Raw genomic sequence first — 20819 nt, 5'->3', positions numbered from 1 at the left:
TTTCACGTCAGACGTGTGGGAAAAAAAATGCATGTCTTTTTATATATTTTATGTAAACTTCTGGTTTCAACTGTATATCTAGGACAGAGGTGTTCACATTACCAAATGGTTTTGGGTTATGTACTAAATCTCTTCCCAACATTATTGATTTAGTGCAAACCTGTTCAAATCCTAAGAGCCACAATCCCTATTTTTGCTGGACTAACAACCCAAGGAGACACAAATCAACCCGTAGGAATCTAAAGGACATGTTTTTATGTAGGTAGTTGAGTCAAAAGGTAAGGTCAAATCAGAAAATATTTTTAGACATTTGTCAATTTCAACACCTTTTCTTATTCTAAACCCAGAGAGAATGAAGTCAACATAGCGGAGTGGCTGTCTGAAGTTTGGGCACTAAACAGTTTTTTTTTTTTTGCAAGACTGTGTTTAAAGTTGCTGTTTTATTTTAAGGAGCAGCACTCAAGAATATATTCTTGTTTGGCTTGGAATTGTGAAGTGAGTAAAACAAAAAACAGCTTTATTCAGATACAGTGGCTGTAAAAGTTTAATGCTGTTTAGACTAATTTAGCTTTGAAGTCATTTAGGTATTGATACTTTTGTTTACTCGAGAGATGTTAGGGATTCTTTCTGTTAAACCATTCAATGACAACAATTACCTTGGGCTCCCAGTGCTGTCTGTTTCCTCAAGGTTCCTTAAACTTAGATGTAGAAGTCAGAAAACAGAGCATGACTCCACAAAAAGGAAAAAAATAAAGAATTTTTATCAAATGTAACACGGTCCTTGTATGAAAATCTGTTTTTTAGGGGAACGAAGTACAGAGTACTTATAATCCAGTGAACAATTAAAAGTCTGGATCAACAAAATCTAAAGAACTGATTATTGTTTATGTATTTCTAAAAGAGAACAAAAGACTTTTTTTTACTTTTTCAGTTTATGTCCAAATAATTATTTGTAATATAATATTGTACAAAAACCAAACAAAATAATTTATTTCAAAGTTTGGGGGCAAAAAACACATTTTGAATACCAAAAATCTGGTGTTGGCCGTGGAGCCTGTAGCTCACAGGGATGATGAACCATGTAATCAAGATGTCTTGACTTCTCGTGCTCCCTGCTCCCCTCCCTGACTTGGCCCCTTCTTGCCCTTTTCCTCACTCCTCTCTACTCGCATCTCCTTCACTTTATCTGTCTGCCTTTCTCTCATTTCCACTCTACTCCTCCACTGCCCCACCCCCCAACTGCATGCCCTCTCCTCTCACCCTTCCTCCCTGTCTTTCCATGCCTCTCTATCAGGAGGAGAAGAGAGACTCCCCAGAGGGACTATGGTTCGTTCCCGCTGCCGCCTACACTGGCTTAATGAGGAGCCTGCGGGAAGGGGTGAGTGTCTCTGTGTATGTCTGCGTGTCTGTTTGTGTCTGTGCCTGTGTAGCTGTGACTAAGTCTCACACTGTGTGAGTGTATGTGTGTGTGTGTGGCAGGGGATCCCTGTGAACAGTAATGATGAGGCAGCTGTGGGGGCCTAAAGCGTTGTTTGCCAGCTGCAAGTCAAGGGCATGCAGAGCAGTCACACACATTCATGCACACACTCTTACCTGCATCAAACACAACCCTTTACTGCTCAGCAGTCTGACCTCAGCAGCAATTAGGACCCTCCAGACACACACATACAGTAGATGGAACAAACAGAAAAGCACGTCTTTTTTTCTCTATTTTTTTGTTTTACACTTTATTTACTTCGACTTTATTCTTTACATTAGTTTGTCACAACAAGATAAAATAGCAAAACTTTATTTGGTTTTTCAGCAACTTAGATTTACACATCTTTCTCCAGTAAATAGGAACCATGAAAGTCCCTTGACTATTTAATGCCTGTCATATGTGCCTCAGCAAAGATGCAAGTGAAGCAACGGCAGTTTCAATATTTATTTAGGATGGGCATAGTTGTGGTTTTCGTCCCCCAATATAAATTATTAAACCTAAACCCCAAAATGGAGAAATTCAACTTAAAACTTAACACATAAACAAGATGAGTAATATTTACTGGCAGAAGTTGTAGAGCAGATTTGCTTCTTGCATTACATAAGCAGATCTTTGCAAAGTTCGCAGAGGTGGGCTGGGTGGGTTTAGTTTAGTTTGTTTATTTTGGACTCACAGCTACTACCACATCAAATCTTCACCTCAGTTTTCGTACATTTGTCACAATTGTCTTAGTTAATCAATTTCAGTTGCCTTTTTACTACATTTTTATGCTGTCCAAATCTGGGATTATCTACAAACTAAAATAAAAAAGTAGGAACACTCGGGCAAATAGGGGAGAAAAATAAAATCCACAGTGTCTGCAACATTTAAACAGACTTAAAGTATTTCATTATAGACAGTGAACTAAAACATGTCTTCTCAGCTTTGTTTATTTTTTGTACACCTTTTCTTGCATTTCAGGCCTACAGCACATTCCTTTAAAGTTGTTAAAAGTTAATTAAGAGTTAATGGTAAGGTAAAACATATTCTGGTTTTATTTCAAACAGGTGATTGTAATGAATAAAGTAGTGACCATTAAATGGTTGGATTATCTCCAACAGATTTGAGAAAACTATTCAAATGTTTAAATGTAATGTTGCAAAACATACATTTAGTTTTTGTTTGTTTGTTTTTAACACGTGACATTTCAAATCAGATTTTAAAATTTGGATGAATTTTGAGGCGTTAGGCACAGGAAGGCCAATTTAAACTGAAGACGGTTACAGACAGGTTTTTGACGGAGCTCAGAAGGTAGATTGTTTCAGACATCTTGAAGACCTAATCACAGATCTTCTGTGGATGTTTCTGACTCAGATATTTCTCTCTTCATGTGATCCCTGACATACTGTGTGATGTTAAGATTGGGACTCTGCGTGGGTCGTGCCATCACTTCAAGGACTTCCTGCTTTTTACTTCTTTTTGACCCTGAAAATAGTTTCTTGACATTTGCTGCACGTTGGGTGTTGCTGTCCTGCAGAAGGAATTTGGGACCAACCAGACACCTTCTTAAAGGGTTTGCATGATGAATATGTCTCTGTTTGTATTTCTTATCATTTACAAACTAACTACTAAACCTCCAAGTCAGTTTGCAGAAATGCTGCTCCTAACTTTCAGGAAACCTCTGCCATGCATTATTATTGCCTGCAGACTTAGATTATTGTACTGCTCTCCAGTCCGTTAGTGAACAAACTGCCCTTTGCTACAAACAAATAATATTTCAGATTTTGACTCATGAGTGCAGAGCACATTCTGCCATGTACTTAAGTTTCTTGGCCTTGTTTAGTCATCAGAGATTGGATTTTTGTTTTTGACTGAAACTCTTTGATGAGGACCAGTTCTGTCCAGACTTCCTCAGACAGTGGATGGGAGATTGAGGCTCCAACAGGTTTCTGCCAGCTCTGAGCTGATGGCTCTGCTGGACATCTTCTGATTTTAAAGGGAAGCACTCTGTGCAGGAAAAAAAGAGATAATGAACCACCCAAAATTCTTCATTTTTGCTTTACTTTCTGAAGCTCCTTTGGAATATTTTTCAGGCCTAAAATTAATGAATAAATGAATGTGAATTGACAAATGGAATAACATTTACAGTGTAAGAATCACTTTATTTTTCACTATTTGCATTTACCTTGCACTTTTCAGTCAGAGCTTTTTCTGATTTGGAGATGTACTTTTAAACAACCAGGATAAAACATGTAAAAGGATTCAAAATCAGTTATTGAATCATCCATTCAGTTGGTCCAATTTTTTATCATTTCTCACAGCAAGTTTGGGCTGCTGGTCACACTTTTTCAATCATTAGTCAGATTATTTACAACATTGATCTTACTTTATTCACTTATGAAATTGTATAATTATTCCAGCAAATGTTTAATTTTGCTGTGTAAGTTATTTTAGTTCACTAGCCCAGCCTTCTAACATCAGAATCAGAATACTTGAATGATTGCATATAATAATTGCAATTATTGCAATTGCAATTATTACAGCTGCAGCCGTTCATGATCTGACCCTAAGTCCTATCAATCAGACTCACGCTGGTGACTGTTTCTGCCCTAAGTTTCAGACCTTCTGTAATGTTTAAAGTCAGAAAAAGTTCCTGCAGTTGTTCTTATTTTTTCTTGGATGTTCTGACCAATATAACACTTCACCAGATACCCATGATGCCAGTGATTTTTCTCCTTGAGTCTGTCAATATAAAAGTATTTTCTAATCTTCTTTACAGATGTCTTAGTTTTGTTTGGATCAGACTGAGTACAGCTGGGTGTTTAGATTGCACATGAGATATCCTTAGGTTTAAGCCTTATCCTCATAAAGTTTTTGCATAGTTGGCTATTAAAGCTGAAGAAAAGAAAGCTTTTGGTGGGTGGTGAGGATAGAGAGACATTGAATAAGAAGATTAAAAAAAATCATCTGGTACTCTGTTCTGTCAGCACGTACATACTTTTCATTCATTACCACTCGGAGTGAAGTTGGTGAGTAAATGAAAAGTGGAGGGGTGTGTGTGCCAGTAGCAATGAGAGTGGTTGAAGGGAGGAGAGGGAGAGTTGACTTATTTATCAATATTGAACTGTGAGCGTATGTTGATGGAAACTCTCACACTTCTCACATATGGCCTTAGGGACCAGAAACTCATCCTCAGGCCGAATTTGCCTCCCTCTCTTACCATGTCTTACTCTTCATCTTTCTTTCTTCATGATGTGTCTTTTTCTCCCTCTCTCTGTTAACCAGTCAATCTGTCTATTGGCATTACGGTTCCTGCCAAAAAGTTACATTGTTGATGTAGCTTTGGTTAGATATACAAATTTGGGCACTACCGGAAAGTTACTTTTTTCTTTTAATTAAAAAAGAAATTCTAACACCCTTAGGCTTATGTAACTCTTTCAACAGACGATGAGCAGTTGCATGTTACAGATTGTTTATTTCATGAAACATTTTCTTACTGAAGCATCCTTTAGTAAATTATACATCTCAAATTTTACAAATACATTTCCCTTCCTTCCATTCCTCTGCTCCTCCATTTCCAACAGTGTTTGTTAAATTACAAGTCTTAGTATGAAACTCAGCTTGGACAGTGAGCTGCAGCATTCCTGGTGCCAGTAATCATATTTAAGAGCCAGAAAAATATGATGAAGAGATGCTGTATTATTAGTTCTAAAATATGTAGCCATTTTTTAATTTTGTGTGAGTAAAATCTTTAGAGAGTTCAGAATAAGAATGGAAATACATTTATTTGTCAAAGTCAATAAGGGCATATTCAGAAATTCACTTTGAAACACATTTCATTCGTAAGAAAATTATTTCTCAGTCATTTGCAAAAATTTTAAAAACCACATTGTTGTAAATTATCGAGTTAGACAAGCTGTTTTTTTGTCCATTTTGTGTTCAGGGTTTTATAAAAATGGTTAGAAGTCCATCCACTTTCTTTTACCTTTCAATGATGCAGGGAACTGGTGCCCATCACCAGCAGTCACTGCGAGGGGTAGGGTACATCCTGGACAGGTCACAAGTCCATCACACAGCCACACAGAAACAGACAAACCATCATTTACTCTCATTCACACTTAGAGACAATTTAGAGTTACCAATTAATCTAACATGCATGATTTTGGTGTATCTGGAGAAGAACATGCAAACTCCACACAGAAATGAACCTGCGACCTTCTCGCTGTGAGGTGACAGCTCTAACAACTGCGCCGCTGTCCTGCCTGGTTAGAAATCATCACTCAGTAATACAAGCTAGATGGATCAACCAGTGTAACTTGATAAACATGTCATTTAGGAATGTATCAAACCAGCTAACAATCTTACCTTTGTTACTTCAATTCATCTTACTTAGATGCAAGAATTTGCAGAACAACTTTGGCTCAAATTGATAATATGATCAGAACAACCAAATAGAAAAGTTTGTACCACGGTTGTTAGCAAAGGGTATGTGGGCAGCCTTCCCTCCTGTTTCACACTAAGATTTTACCAATCAAATATGTAGTGTACTGTGTTGCACGTATCAAGGAAAGCTGTATGAGGTGTCAACAGTGTGAGAACATTGTGAAAAATGAGATTTAAAGTAAGAAATAATGACCCTAGATTACATGTTAGTCACTGTTCCCAGCACAGTCGGTCCCTGCTCAAATTGGAGCCTACAACAATCACATGCCAACACTAACAGTGCACGAGTGTTTTAGTAAGAGTCTGGAAGAAAAGCATGGGGTGTGTGACATTTTTGTAGTACTATTGTCCTACAGCAAGGAGGTTTAGGATTTGAAAATACCAGATAGCCGTGGGAAACTTTATGTAGAGCACCTGTAATAAGTGATAGATTTACATTTTGTGTTTTACACAGCCTCAAGCTCAGATGTATGGCACTTTCAGTTTTTAATCACCATTTAATCCATTTCCTGTTCATTTGAACACTACAGGAACTGTGGTCGTTCACTGTTTTTATAATGACTTTTATAGGATCTTTTTTTAGCTCCTGGTTAAAAGTAGGCACTTTCTTAGCATAATAGGAACCTTTGAATGCGTAAGGAGATGTGACTGGTCCAATCTTAAGCATAGGTTGATTGGTCAAACAAAGTTCACTCATTACCCAGTATTTTCCTCTTTTAAAAATTGATTTATATTGTAAAGAACAGCTTCCTGTACTATTGTAATGACAACACAGAAAAGCTGACAGTGAAGTCCAGGCCTTATTGATTCTTAATGTAAAAAGAACCACATAATTTTAACAAAAAATGAACCAACTCAATCAGGACTACCAAACTGAAAGACCACAATAAGAATGGACAACATAGGAGGAACAGCTAAGTGATGCAATTTATCCAACGCAATCTTAAAGCAAGAGCAAGTCTTTGTCTCTGTTTTCTTTTTCTTTTTTTTGTGGCATATGGACAGTTATTAGTGTCCCTTAACAGGGCTTTAAATGATGATAAATGTCCTAACACATTTCTTAGGAGGGTTTTTTTTTCTTACCCATTGATCTTCATTAAAGCTCAGAACAAAACTTTTCCACCAATCAGCAACTCTTGTCTGGACAGCACTGTGCAGCAGTAAGCAACGATGTCTTGAAAGTAAAGAGTACATTTCTGTGTCATTTTAAACATAATGCCTAACATTAAGTTTATGCACTAAAATAGAGTTTGTACAATATGGCACTCATTAATAATTTGCTATTTTTTCTTTGATTTGCTTGAAACAAAACTGTATGCCAAAGCTGACATTACTTGTCTATGGTGTGCTCTTCTCTGTCACTGTAGCATGAAGTACAATCTGTTGCAGGTGTTTTAGTCTCATAGCACTCCATTTGAAGCACCTGTTCTAAAAACATCTTTCCGAGTCTGCAGTAATCATTGAATTATGGACATAATCACGTAATATCACACACACACAATAGACTTGGGCACATTGATGGTTGGCCAGTTGTTACTCGGTTACAGTGTTCTCATGACAGTGTGAATTCAAACAAAAATAGATACAGTTCTTATGACCATTTTGTAGTAGAGTGCACAGTTCTTACTTCCCCTCAGAGAGCTCCTAAAACTGTGGTTCAGATTCATGCAGATTGCTGTTAGTATAACGATGATTGAAAACTGGAAGTAGTGGATTTCTGTTCCAGGTTTTACCATGCTCAAGTTCAGAGTCAGCCGGTGTGGCCTCCTGTTTCCCATGTGTCTCTACAGATACAGTAAGTTAATGGATGATGGATTTTGGATATATTCAATCCCTGTTGATCTGACTGAGGTAAAGATGTGAGCTGTCAAGCTGTCAAACAAAATTATACACTGCTGAACATCTGATTGACAGCAGGAGAAGAGAATGAGAAAGGGTCATCTGAAGATTTTTTTTTTTTTTTAGTTTTTTGTTTTTTTGCTTGCAATACAGTTTTCTGTATGGATCAGATTAAATCAGGAAGCTATTACCAACATGATTAGTGTAAATAATGCTGTTAAATTATCCAGACTCTTAAAATATTGTTACTCAGCAGTAATGTTTTCCAGTGACTCTGCCTGCACCACTGCTGCACCACTCTGTTTATCTAATAAAAAATACATTTATTTGGCAAAATACAACCTGAAGTTATATGATTGGATAATTTAGGAGATTGATACCAACCCTGAAATGGACTAAGGTGTTTAGGGACTAAATGCATGAATGAAGTTATGATCTTGTATTTTGTGCTTAAGTGTCCGCCTGTTCACACAGTAGTGCATGAGTAAACATATATAATATTTAAAAAAAAGTTATTTTAACTACATATGTCATATGTCAAAATGTGTGTATGTATAGATACTTCGACAATGCAAGATAGGAAAATGTGGACTGTATATATATATATATATATATATATATATATATATATATATATATATATATATATATATTAACATAAGATTATATAAATGGATCATCATCATCAGCGGTCTGAGTAGAGTATGATTGAGTATGACTGTCCTTTGTCTAGGTTCTCAAGGGTCCTCAGGTGGGTGAAAAGGCCAACCCTGGAGCCCTGAGTTGAGGTTGGGCCTTTTTGATGGTGGCTCTCTCCTTCTGGTATCTGCACTTGTCTGCTTTGGCATGGTGGAGGTTGCGATTATACAGTGCAGCGCCATCATGAACCGGTCTTCTCCAGGTCTCCCAGTGTGTGTGTGTAGTATGTAATATCATAATGTTATGAAGTTATGAAGTTATTAATTACAACAAACACTGGTAAATTGTTGCCTGTTATTGTTGCTGGCCAATGTGGAGTAAATTTAGCTTTTATTTACAGTTGTTTCTGGATAAATGAAGAAAGTAATGTGGTTAGATTTTTGTATTTAGTTCTTTCTAAGTCTATCTTGACTGGATTCCACTCATAAAGCTACAAAAGTGCATTTGTTGGTAAGCTTGGTTATATTGCTTAGTGTTATCCAGCATATAGAAGTTCTAAATATTTTTATATTTTTAAAAAGCAAGTGTCTCCCTCTATGGTAGGTATAAAAATGGACCATCTTGGACTTTTTTATATAACCTACCAAATTGAAACTGAAAGTTTTGGCATTTTTTTCCATTTTGTGACTAGTATTAATGATATTTTTTGATGCAATTCTTGTGTAATTCTGGCTTGAGAATGTTCTAAATGCAAATCCAGTGGCATACACTGTTAATTGCATGACAGCATTGAGACACAGTGCCGAGAACCTGTCAAATATGCTCCAGGCAGTGTGTTTTTGATGCATCTTTCTGACCCGCTGGCTCACCCCAGCCCCTTCTGCTGCTGTTGAGAGTTTTGCTGATTTCCAAGTAAAGTACTGCAGAGAGGGGTACAGATTGTTGTACTACAGGAGGGGGTTGACTGGGAAAGGAAGTGATGGGGGCACAGAGCCAAAGGAGAGCATGGTGGTTTGGAGAGAGGATACTGAGAAATGGCAGCGAGTGACAGAGAGGAAGAAAGAAAGCCGGATCAGTGTATCTGGAGAGGGGGATGATATGGCAGGCAGACAGAGTGCGGTAAGGGAGAGAGTTGTACTTAGAGAGGGGGAATGGATGGCATGGAGTGAAAGGCAGGTTTCCAGGCCAGACTTGAGCTGCAGGAAATTATTTATGAGCCCGAACAAGATGATGCTTCAGCTTGCCTATGATGAATAATCTGTGTGTGTATGTGTGCATGTGCCTGCAACAGAAATGGTGTGTGAACAGTATTGCAGTGATAGAAGCCAGAGGGCACGAGGCAGAAATCCGCCTTACACACACAAACACACACACACCCGGACACTCGTGTATATACACTCACAGCAGTGTGAGCCCATTAATGATTTATCACTATCTTCCACAAAAGAGAGGAGAACACAGGGTGACTCTTAAAAGACAGTCATGGGCCCTACCCTTGTGTCTCAAACATGGAATGACCACTTCTTGTTGCTCCACAATCAAAAGCACACACACATGGTCTGAATGTAAACTACTCTGGGATATGTAATGCACCCCAGCCAAATATCATCTAAACACCAAATGATTCAAACTGTATTGCCTTTCTGTTACATTAAATATACATGCCCCAAGGTTGGAGCGCAATGCAACAAATGTCACAGTACTTTTAATCAATGAAATTATACTACTACCAATGTGATTTCTTAACTTTATATAACCAGTTGATATCTGGGGAGATGGTTTTTCCTTTTTTCTCAGAATCTGCCTGTTTGCTAAAGGGGTTGTGCTGCTTTATTATCTTTTTAAACAAACTCCTAAAGTGTTGTAATGCATTCAAATCAGGATATATTTTGGTCCAGTTCTAGTTTTTATAATTTTCTTCTTTAGAAACTTTTGTGTAATTTTGGTGGTGTGCTTTGAAGCACTGACATGGTAAACACAATCAATATTTTGCAAAGCTTCTGTAAACTGAGTTTTGTCGTCATTTAGTGTTTTTATTATATCTGCAGGAGCTTATGGTGTCATATATAGATGTCATAACTCGAATTAATTTTACTCTCACAACCACAAATGGTCACTCTCTGACTTAAATACTTAAGTCAATACTTCAGAGATGCACAAGTCAGGTTTTTTGTTTGTTTGTTTTTTTTTTTGTTTTTTTTTTTTTTGGCTGGCACACATTTCTGATTTTGTAAAACTTTATTCTGCACATTCTAATTTAGGCTAATTTCCATTTCTCTCTTTTAAGAACTATACTTTACAACAAACATTTTTTTAAATTTCTAGTTGATATGAATATGTGTGTGTTCATATTAAAATTATTACAAAGAAGGAAAATAATTCTTTTTTTATTTTTTAAAAAAGCCCTAATATGCTGTTTTTTTTGGTTTTTTTCTTGGCACTGGAAATTCAGGCTTCACAGAATTAGAAAACTTACGATGTGCGATATTGTTTAATATTGAGATATCAGTTGCAGTAAACCCACATTTTCTTTCCTCCTCACTTTCTCTTCTGTCATCACTATCATCCAAACCAGGTGTGGGCAGTGGGAGTCTGTTGGACTGACCAAATATATGGTTAGCATGCAGAACATGAACATGTGGTACTTAAAATATAATGACCTCTGATTTATTGCAGTCCAAGCAGTTCTTAGTTATATTGATATTGCACTCACTGATCTCACTCACTGTCATGACAATAAACTTTTGATATATTGTGCAGCCTTAATGGAAAGCTATAAATAATGTCCTCCAGGTTATTGAAAATAGGTTTTTGTACTAATTAAACCCAACAAAAGAAATGATTAGAGTATATATTTTGTTATTAGCCAAATTGTAGTTTCTTATTTTATTGTTTTTTCCTTTTCTTCTTCCTTTTTTAAAAAATACTCAAAACCTAAAAGCTTACTATGGCAGTATTTTATCTTGCAAGACCTTAATTTAAAATAAACTGCAGTCATCTCTAAAATAATATATAAATTAAAAACCTAGTATTCCTTGAAGGAATGCATATTGCCCGCCGCCTTTCATGCCAGTTTTTGAATTAAAATCATCTTATGCTGAGAAGGAATGGATTTGTAGCCAAACCTTGTAAAAAAACATTATGCATAATGTCATGTGATCTTGTGAGACCTGATATATATATATATATATATATATATATATATATATATATATATATATATTGAGTGATGTGATACTGAGTTAAAATCTGGTGTGACATTAGCTGAGCATCATCCCCAACACATGTTTCAAGAACTACACATTGTGGGGGTTTTTTTTGTTTGTTTTTTTTTTTTTTCCAACCTTTGGCATTAACTGATTGAGTCAACCCTGCCTGTCTGTCAGCAAATTATCTCATTAACCACTGGAGGGTTTTAGTTAAAATTTGAGAAGGTAATCATCGAGTGAATAACTTTTGGAGTCAGCCCCATTAAAGATTTAGCCACGGCTAAGTGATCTTAGGAAACAGAGAAATGGCTCTAACTCAGTCACTTGTACAGATATTGAGCTATGACTTGGTGTGCTTGTAGCTGAGAGACATTCACAACACAATCTAAATGATAAACAGATCACAGAAGATCTTGCAGTATCACATAATCTTGCAATATCACAGTCGCACATAACTTTATATTCAAGAGTTAACCAAATTTCAGCAAGTTTGACTTTTTTCAGCATAAGATGATCTTACTTTAAAATGCTGGCATGAAACATGGCGGGTGATATGCATTCCTTCAAGGAATGGTAGGTATTAATTTGGTGTGTTTTACATTTCCTCCTCTTTTTCCTTTTGTTTTCTGTTAGACTGTTTTTTTCTTGTCAAGTTTTTTTGTTTGCATCGTCTTGTTTACAATAGTTTATTTCCCTTCACCTACCGATCTTGTTTTTTTTCTTGTGCCCTTGTCGTCTTGTTTTCTTGTTAGTTTACAAGTATCTGTATCTGCGTCCTCTCCTATACGCTTACAGTATATTTGAATGCCCTCACATAGCTCTATTTTAAATATTTGTTATATTTCCTCCTTTAGTAGTACTTCATACATTATCTTTTGTTAGCCCTTAAAAGCTGTGTGTTGTTCTGAGTGTCTATCAGTGGTGCTAGATGTTCAGGTTATGTGAGCTTGCTGCACAAAATGTGTCTGCATCTTTGTCAAAGGAGGTCATTGAAAACCAGGTGCACTAGCTTCTAAAGGCCTGTAATTACAGAGGGAAACCACATCAGACACATGAACTGCAAGCACACACACAAACATTCAAAGCAATGTAGTTTTTGTCATCTAAACTGTAAGTCCTTAAGACTCAAAGAGCAGGTTCCAACTTGTTTAGATATAAAAGTAGTCCACTGAAGAACACTTAAAGATACTCGTTCTCCCTCTTCCTGCCTTTTAAGTTTTTCACTTAAAAGCAACTTTTAGCCAGAGGTTTAAAGAGCATAAATATCATCTGTCGGTTTTATACTTCAAGACAGATTATTTAGTTGAACCCATTTGCCAGGAAGCTAGTTTGTCTTGTTGAAACATGATGGGAATTTCCCCCCCAAAAAACTTAAATGACCAAAAAAAAAAAAAACTTACTTTATTCTAGCAGTTGCTAAATTTAAACTTGGCTAACTTGAAAGAAAAAAAATATTTTCATAATTTTAACTTGAGTGTTATATTTACATATAGTAACCAAAAATGATTCTTAGTAGTCAATCAGGTGTCAGTGTGTTGCAGACTTTCAAAGCCATGTAGATGTGTAGAGTCAGTCCACGTTTCCTTACTACTACTTACTGATTCTACTCCTCAAAATAGACAGAGCCACCATTCACTAGCAGAGATGAGACAGGTGACACGGTTTGATTGAAAACAGTAACCATGTTCCAGTGAGTCTCTTCTATAAATGTAATTCGTGTACACATTGTTTCATTTTGTAAAAATAAAAATGTCCAATATGAAAAAAAAAAAAACAATTTATCATTAACTGAAATGCAACATATTCTGGTTTTGCAAAACATTTTGTAAAAAAGAAAATGCTGTAATGGATTTTTTTTAATAATAAGTTTTGGAAAAAAATAAAATGACTTAATCATGAGAAAAACTCAGGAGTATTGAATCCTCACCAATCAGGGCTATAATATATTGAAAATAACTTCCTGTTTAATTTTTTTTTCTCATCTAAAATAATAATTGGAATTTCTCAGTTGAACAACTTGTTTCTCAACACTTGTAGGAACATCCTTCTCAGTCACTGCTTCTCCACCACCTCATCCCATCTTCTCTGTGTGGTGCCTGGCAAAGCTACACTCTATTAACCACAGAGAGAGTGGTGCTCCCCCGTGGGCTCATTAGTGAGTTGGCCCGTGCAGCCTGGGGAATGCTGGAACAGACCACTGCGCTGGTTCCCAAAGGGGTGCCAGAGGATCCATTTCGCTGTCGTTTCACGTAGTCCCCTGGTATTGAAAACATGCTGTGATTTCCTATATTGGATTAACAGCTTGGTTATTTAAGCTGTCAGTTATCATTATAGTTCCCATATGGTTGAATATGACATTTCTGTATAGTTAAGTGACCATGGCTCATGGCCCGGCCAGTGCTATATGGTCAAGGTACAAGCTTAAAAAGCTGGGGTGAGGACTGCTGTCCTGCATGTTTTACTTGTTTCCCTGCTCCAACACACCTGATTCAGTGCTTAAATCACTTCTTCATGTCCTACAGAAGCCTGTTAATCACCCATTGGTTCGAATCAGGTGTGGTGGAGCAGAGAAACAAGTAAAACATGCTGGATGGTGGCCCTCGAGGACCAGGAATGCCCACTCCTGTTATAAAGACTCAACAATCCACTTTTTGGGGGTTTAGATTCAATCCTGAATGAAATAATATTTGTAGATTCAATTTAATTCAGTCTAGAAATCCTCTAGTTCAGCTGTAATATTGCTTCTTCTGGTGATGGTGTTTGTTGGTATGGCAGTGTAAAAGGAAGTCAAAGTAAGTTCTTTAAGCCCCTTCTTCAGGGGTTGCCACAGTGAGCAAACTCGCACGAATGATTTGGCAAATGTTTTACGCCCTTCCTGCTGCACCTTGGCCTCAAACCTGCAGCCTCAGGATTACAAGACCGCAGCACTGACCACCAAGCCACCGCAGACCCCTCCAAATGGAAGTCAAAGTAATTGGAAGAAATATTTTATTACTCTGACCACTGAGCATGTAAACTGGCTCTCTACATCTCTCCCTAACAGAACTCTATCTGTTAAGAAATACGGCAATCAACTTATATGTTCAGGACTTCTGTAAAAATGTATTAACTAAATATACAAAAGGTTTTGCTTGTAAGCATGAACTTCCATTGTAATTACTAAATTATTGTTATCAGCCAATGTATAATCTGTAGCAACACCAGACTATTGTGTTTGGATTTGTGACTTCAGCCCAATAGCTGATCCAGAAATGAGCGTTGGAGGCTCATGAAACCTGTTTTGGATCAGTCAGTAACAGCTTTAAATATGTGGATCTAAAGTAAGAAATGTTCACAATCATGAAGGACTGTAGGGTTAGTATATTGCAAAAGCCAAATGTTAAATAAACATTTGAGCACCTGAACTAGCTGTTTTTCATGATAAACCACATCTGTTGTTGCTTAGAATCAAAGTTTGTTGTAGATTTACATTTTCTCAGTGGAATGTATGTATAAACAGACAAAATTAGTGGTTTAGATTTGGCCCTTATAGTTATAAGTTTTAACAATTCTAGGCAGGCAGCATAAAAGTGTTAACTTTTCACCATATTTTTCCACAGTAGACAGCAATTCAAGCTGACTTCAGCTGCAGGAGATAAATAAACAAACTAACAGCACTGTATAGTTTTAGGTTTAATATTAAAAAATATTTCTCTAACATGTACGTATCAGATATAAAACATGTTTGCATCGTTTTTATGTAATTTCCTTTTTTTATACACAAATAACTATAGGTATTACTTTTACCGAATTACCATGGTGAAACTATGTCACAGTTGTTGATAGAAACATTTTTTTTCCCATAAAATATAGGTAACTTTATTTTGAAAAGTATTTTATTGTGTCTCCTATCCAGGGAGAGTGGTGTCTTAGTGATGTAACACAGTGCAACACAATAATAAACTGACAGAGGCAATCACTTCTGTTGTACTTCCTGTCTTTCTCCACAATGCATTTTCTAAAAGAAGAAAAAAAAACTAATTTCCTCAGCCACAGAGATTTCATTAGCTTTGGCCCTATTGTCTGAACAGAAGCAGCTATTCTCCACCGAGTCCGAGGCATGTGGGTACATACGGCATACATAAAGCGTACGCACACAAACACTTGAACACTAATACATGCTGATGCAAGCACGCATGCAACCCCTTCTGCAGTTTTTGTTGAGACGGTGTCCCAAGCTAATTTAATTTTCCTTTTGTGATTGCATTGGTTCTTTGTGAATTGCTTCCTTTTGCTCCAGCACATTTATCAGTAATCCGGTTTTGGTTTGGCAGCTTAACATTAACGCCAGAAACTGTTCCATCATTGTAGCAGTTTATTTCTAAACAAGAAAAACTTGACCTGATGATTTGCTTTACCCGAATGTACGTGAAAATTCACACCCGTATTTTAAAACTCACTTTGATATTTATTAGTTTACACACAAGAGATTTATCTACTGGGTGTCCAAACATTAAGCACCCCCGATGAGATAATAAATGATCTTTTTTTGATTTTTTTCGATTCTTGTTCCTTTATGACTGTCTTTGTTACAATTTGTACTTGTTTGGGTTCAACAGGACTTTTAGTGTCATTGTTAGTAGTGCCGTTCAGGACTTTAGCACATTGTTTTACTTCAGTACTCTTTATTTCATTTAAATACATCATAAATAAAATCATGTATTGTGAAATATAAAGCATTTAATGTGTATATATTTTTTAATTTTTAATTTTTCTTTTGAACTCATTTAATAAAATAATGAGTTTGTTTTGTCAGATGATGTTGCCAGTTTAAACTTCTACAATATTTCAGCAAATCATTGCAGAAGGGTTGACCTGTTTGCCTTACAGGATGATGCTGTGGTTCATCATATGGCTGCAAAAGCCATAGAGAACATCTCTGCAACTGTGTCTGGCCCCTCCCATCACCTGGCTACCGCAGAGATCGGCTCTGCCCTGTGGTACCTGTTCACCCACTCCACTGTGGAGGCGGTCAGAGTCTCTGCCATCTCTGTAAGTTCACATCTAATATTTACACGGACCATCTGTAAACGAGTTCAAACACACAGGCAAAAGTAAGTTTTACAAACTAAAAATAAAAAAGATTTTGAATTTAAAATGAAACCAGGCAAAAAGGAAGCTCAAAGAGACGAGTCAGGCCAATTTGAAGTGGCGTTCTGTGGTACAGTTAGGAACAATTATCATCTTACCTGTTGTAGATGGCTTTTTGAAAGACCTCGGTTTGTAAAAACAGTTTTCATCTCTAGTCTGAGTTCAGCCAAGACAAAAGTGGGTTGCTGTCGTCTTCTAACAACTCAGCTTCAAAAGTTTTATAACGTTATTTTGCAAATGGTAACATTTAAACTCTTACATGTCCTCAATTTTGCATCATCAATTACATCATTATTTTCCCAGAAATATTATGAAATTCTTTCTGGATTTGACCTCAGGCTGCATCCCACTTACTGCTGCTAAATAACTCCAAGTGTTTTGTAAACAACAGAGTAATGTCAAATTAATTGCAGTATAAAGGTCAACAGAATAGTGTTTCCTCAACAACTCTACCAAACCCTAAAAATGACAGCTGACTCTTCTTTTGTAAATATGTCAGCAGCTTTATTCACTTACCTTCTGGTTACGGTTTGATTTCCTGAAAGTTTTCACTATCACTTTCTGAATTACATTAATTGTTTTAACATCAAGGCAAGTAGGACTGCATTTGTAGATTTGTTGTCACATTACATGGACTCTTTATTTTTAAACCTTCAACACCAGGGACTTCAGGTACTTTGTATTGTGTCTTTACAAAAGAATAGGATTACAGAATAGAAGACAGAGTACCTGTTTGTGAACGAGAGGGAGGCAGGGGGAACAGTGAGCAGAGGTCACAAAGGTGCAGGACATCAAGTACTTAGGGTCGACTGTCCAGGAAAACTGCGAGTGTGGTAAAGAGGTGAAGAAGAGAGTCCATGGTTTGAAGACAGTGGGACTGACAAAAAGGCAGGAGACAGAACAGGAAGTGGCAGAGCTGAAGATGTTGAGGTTCTTCTTGGGAGGGACGAGGATGGACAGGATTAGGAATGAGGTCATCGGAGGTACAGCACAGGTTGAAGGACTGGGAGATAAAGTTAGAGAGGCCAGACTGAGATGGTTTGGACATGTGCAGAGGAGGGACAGTCTTGGTAAAAGGATGTTAGAGATTGTAATGGCAGAATTTAATATAAGGTAACACCTGTTGTTGATAAGTCATGACTATGTTATGACTTCTATTCCAAGTGTCATGGGTTCTCACAGAATGAACTTGTTTACAGGAGTGATGTTGGATTTTTTCCTCATGGGAACCAGACTAACTTGCTTTTCCCTAACTCCTCTTTCTGGTCCAGTATTTCAATATCTTTAAAAAAAAAAAGCTCTTGTGTGATTTGGGGAGCCAGACCTTTGATTTGGAGCTTCTCATTCGGACTTGGGACTCTGATATTGATTGTTAATTGTCTTTGAGGCTCTCTGTATGTCGTGCACCATGCATAAATAAACCTGTTTGAGTGATTTCATCTAAATTATTTTTCTGCCACGACAAGATGCACCTGCCAGGAAAAAGACAAAGAGGAGATATATGGATGCAGTTAGAGAAGACATGGAGGTAGTTGGAGTGAGGACAGAGGACACAGAAGACGGAGTTAGATGGAGGAGGTCTTGTTGTGGCAACCCCTAAAAAGGGAACAGCAAAAAGTAGAAGAAGAAGACAAAAGAATAGGATTATAATCTATGAATGACTTACTGTATTTTGCCTCGCTGAGCCTGTTTATTTATCTTTCTGTTTCCCCAGTCTCTTTCAAGGCTAACCCGGTTGGACCCTGCAGTCTTCTTGTCGGTGATTGACACCTGTGGCCCCGCAGCCGTCTTGGAGGGTGTAGGTGGAGCAGGGGCCAGGGTGCAGCAGCACCTGCTCACCGCTGTGGCCGCAGCCTTACTCGCCTCACACATCCAAACACACCACATCACACAGAACCGGGTATGTGCATTCTGCAACACAAGATCAGATGCACAAATGTCAAATTCCTTCAGACTACACATCAGCTAACTGAAGAATCTTCTCAACCACACACACATTCACACAAACACAACTATACTGCTTCAATGTTGTACTGCTGATATTGTTGCTATGACATTTGACAGGAAATTCAGGTGGGAACGTCCCTAATACGTTTTGTTTAATTTTTAGAGGTTTTGTGAGCAATATTACAGTTGAGAACATTTGATACCATGGCTGTGGGAAGAAAACTCTCCTCAGTGAAATACACAACAACACGTGAAAGACAAATACAGTCGCAAAACAAAATGGCATTGTTCATTTTCTGTCTGTCTGTCTCAGTGTGCCTCGATCACACAATTCATGAACTAAAGCTGAACTGTGAATGAACTAATTTGTCAGGAATTACTTATTCTGTTTTTCATAAGACATCCCATCTAGTGTGCATGTGATGTGCTAATCTTGGTAAAGCAGAGGGGCTGAAATTGATTTGAGGGTTTTTAACTTGCAGTCTAGAATTGGTAATTGACTCTGAACTGAATTTATTTGCATTGAGCATTTCCAATTTAACACTAGAGTACAAACTTAGTACTTCAACTCTGCTCTAATTATAAACTGATATGCATTCACCCCCCCAAGTCTCACCCTCCTTTCTCTCCCCTGGCACAAAGACAGACAGTCCAAGTTTGTTTACACAGAACTCTATCTGTTAGTGTGTGGATGTGTGTTCGTGTTCATGAATATGTGAGTGTGGCTGTTTGTGTGTGTGCGTGCGTGTGCGCACGGAAGCACAAACTCTAATTTGTTGAGTGTGTCAGTATCTGGGCTAATTGGCTGAATGAAAACGCTGCAGCCTTCCACTTCAGCAAAGTATTATGGGTAGTGGGGAGGGACTTATCAGCTAAGCACACACTGTTGGGCTTTGAAATTAATTAACTCGGTGTGTCGCACCATAAACACACAGGCATGAACATGCTTTCACACACAAAACCCAACGCACACATTCAGTTGTGTTTGGTGATAATGGTGGTGCTAATGAATCTTGGTCAGTCAGATTTTTTCCTACCAGTTCCTGCTTCTGAGTGAACTGCTGTCTGAAGCAGCTGTGGGCACACAGGTGTATTTGCATATTGTATGGCAAATTGAAGCCTGATAGGATTATGTTTTTTCGAGTTTTTAGTGCTTTAAAAGAAAATTATATACAATTTTGAAGCAACACAGATAAAATTGGGCATATTTTCATTCTCCAGACCAAGCAGCTTTGTTGGAATGTTACTGTGTAAACATTTCTAAATCTTTTGTTATTGTTGTTGGTTGACTCCAACAGAAGTGCAGAACCATTTTGGACTGACATTATAAGACTAAACCTTCACATGATTCATTTGTGTGTCTGTGTCCTGCAGGATTTGGTGTTGAAGGTGCTGCGCTGTCTTGAGAGCCCATCTACTGTAACAAGGGCCAAAGCATTACTGCTGCTGGTGCTGCTAATACAGGACAACACACACACTCTGCTTTACTGCTGTCAGCACAGGTAAACAATGAACACCACCACACATTCACACAAAACTGATTCTACAGGACTGCCACAAACAAGACAATATGTGCCTTTCTGTGTAACAAATTAAAGGCCTACCATAAATGACATTGTGTGTAGTCTCATGCAATACTGAGAGATGTGCAGTCAGAGTATGTGATGGGGATGACTCTCAGCTAATACCACACCAAAATTAGCTTAATATCTATACAATTAACTGACGCAGGGGTGGAAATTAAAAATTTTGTCAAAAATGTCAAAATGTTTTACCGGCCACTCAAATATTTTACCAGCCACTATTTTTTGTTGTGACAAAAAGTAATTTCAGATGATGATGATGATGGAGGTGGGTGGAAGCAGTTGTGGTGCCCTACAAGCTGAACAACACCTCTTTCTGGACACTGCATGGAAATAACTAGATTTTTCTTATTTTATTTTAAACCATTTAAAGATTCATATCTGTACATAAAAAATTCAGACAAGTGAAATTTATTTCTGTGGAGTGTTTTTGAAGTATTTTTTTTTTGTGCTTTTGTAAGTTTTTGTATGTAAGTTGTAATGTTTTTCAGACACTTGCTGCTTTTAATGCATAGATCTATTTGTGCTACCCGCTTATATTTAACAGGTAGGATATTCTGATGAAGGAAG

General features: G+C 37.3%; 1 protein-coding gene across 2 annotated transcripts in view; it reads left to right on the top strand.

Annotated features, from left to right (window-relative positions):
• Nucleotides 1–20819, top strand: part of ulk4 (unc-51 like kinase 4) — a 93815-nt gene that overhangs the window by 21510 nt on the left and 51486 nt on the right. For both annotated transcript variants that reach the window (XM_017409849.3, XM_037980116.1), the window contains exons 19-22: nt 1295–1378; nt 16459–16620; nt 18434–18619; nt 20041–20168. In XM_017409849.3, the coding sequence (XP_017265338.1) occupies nt 1295–1378; nt 16459–16620; nt 18434–18619; nt 20041–20168 (560 nt within the window). The remainder of the gene's footprint in view (nt 1–1294; nt 1379–16458; nt 16621–18433; nt 18620–20040; nt 20169–20819) is intronic.

Source organism: Kryptolebias marmoratus, linkage group LG16 (assembly GCF_001649575.2).
Source record: "Kryptolebias marmoratus isolate JLee-2015 linkage group LG16, ASM164957v2, whole genome shotgun sequence".
Classification (NCBI taxonomy): Eukaryota; Metazoa; Chordata; class Actinopteri; order Cyprinodontiformes; family Rivulidae; genus Kryptolebias; species Kryptolebias marmoratus.
This window is presented reverse-complemented; position numbering and strand designations above follow the sequence as displayed.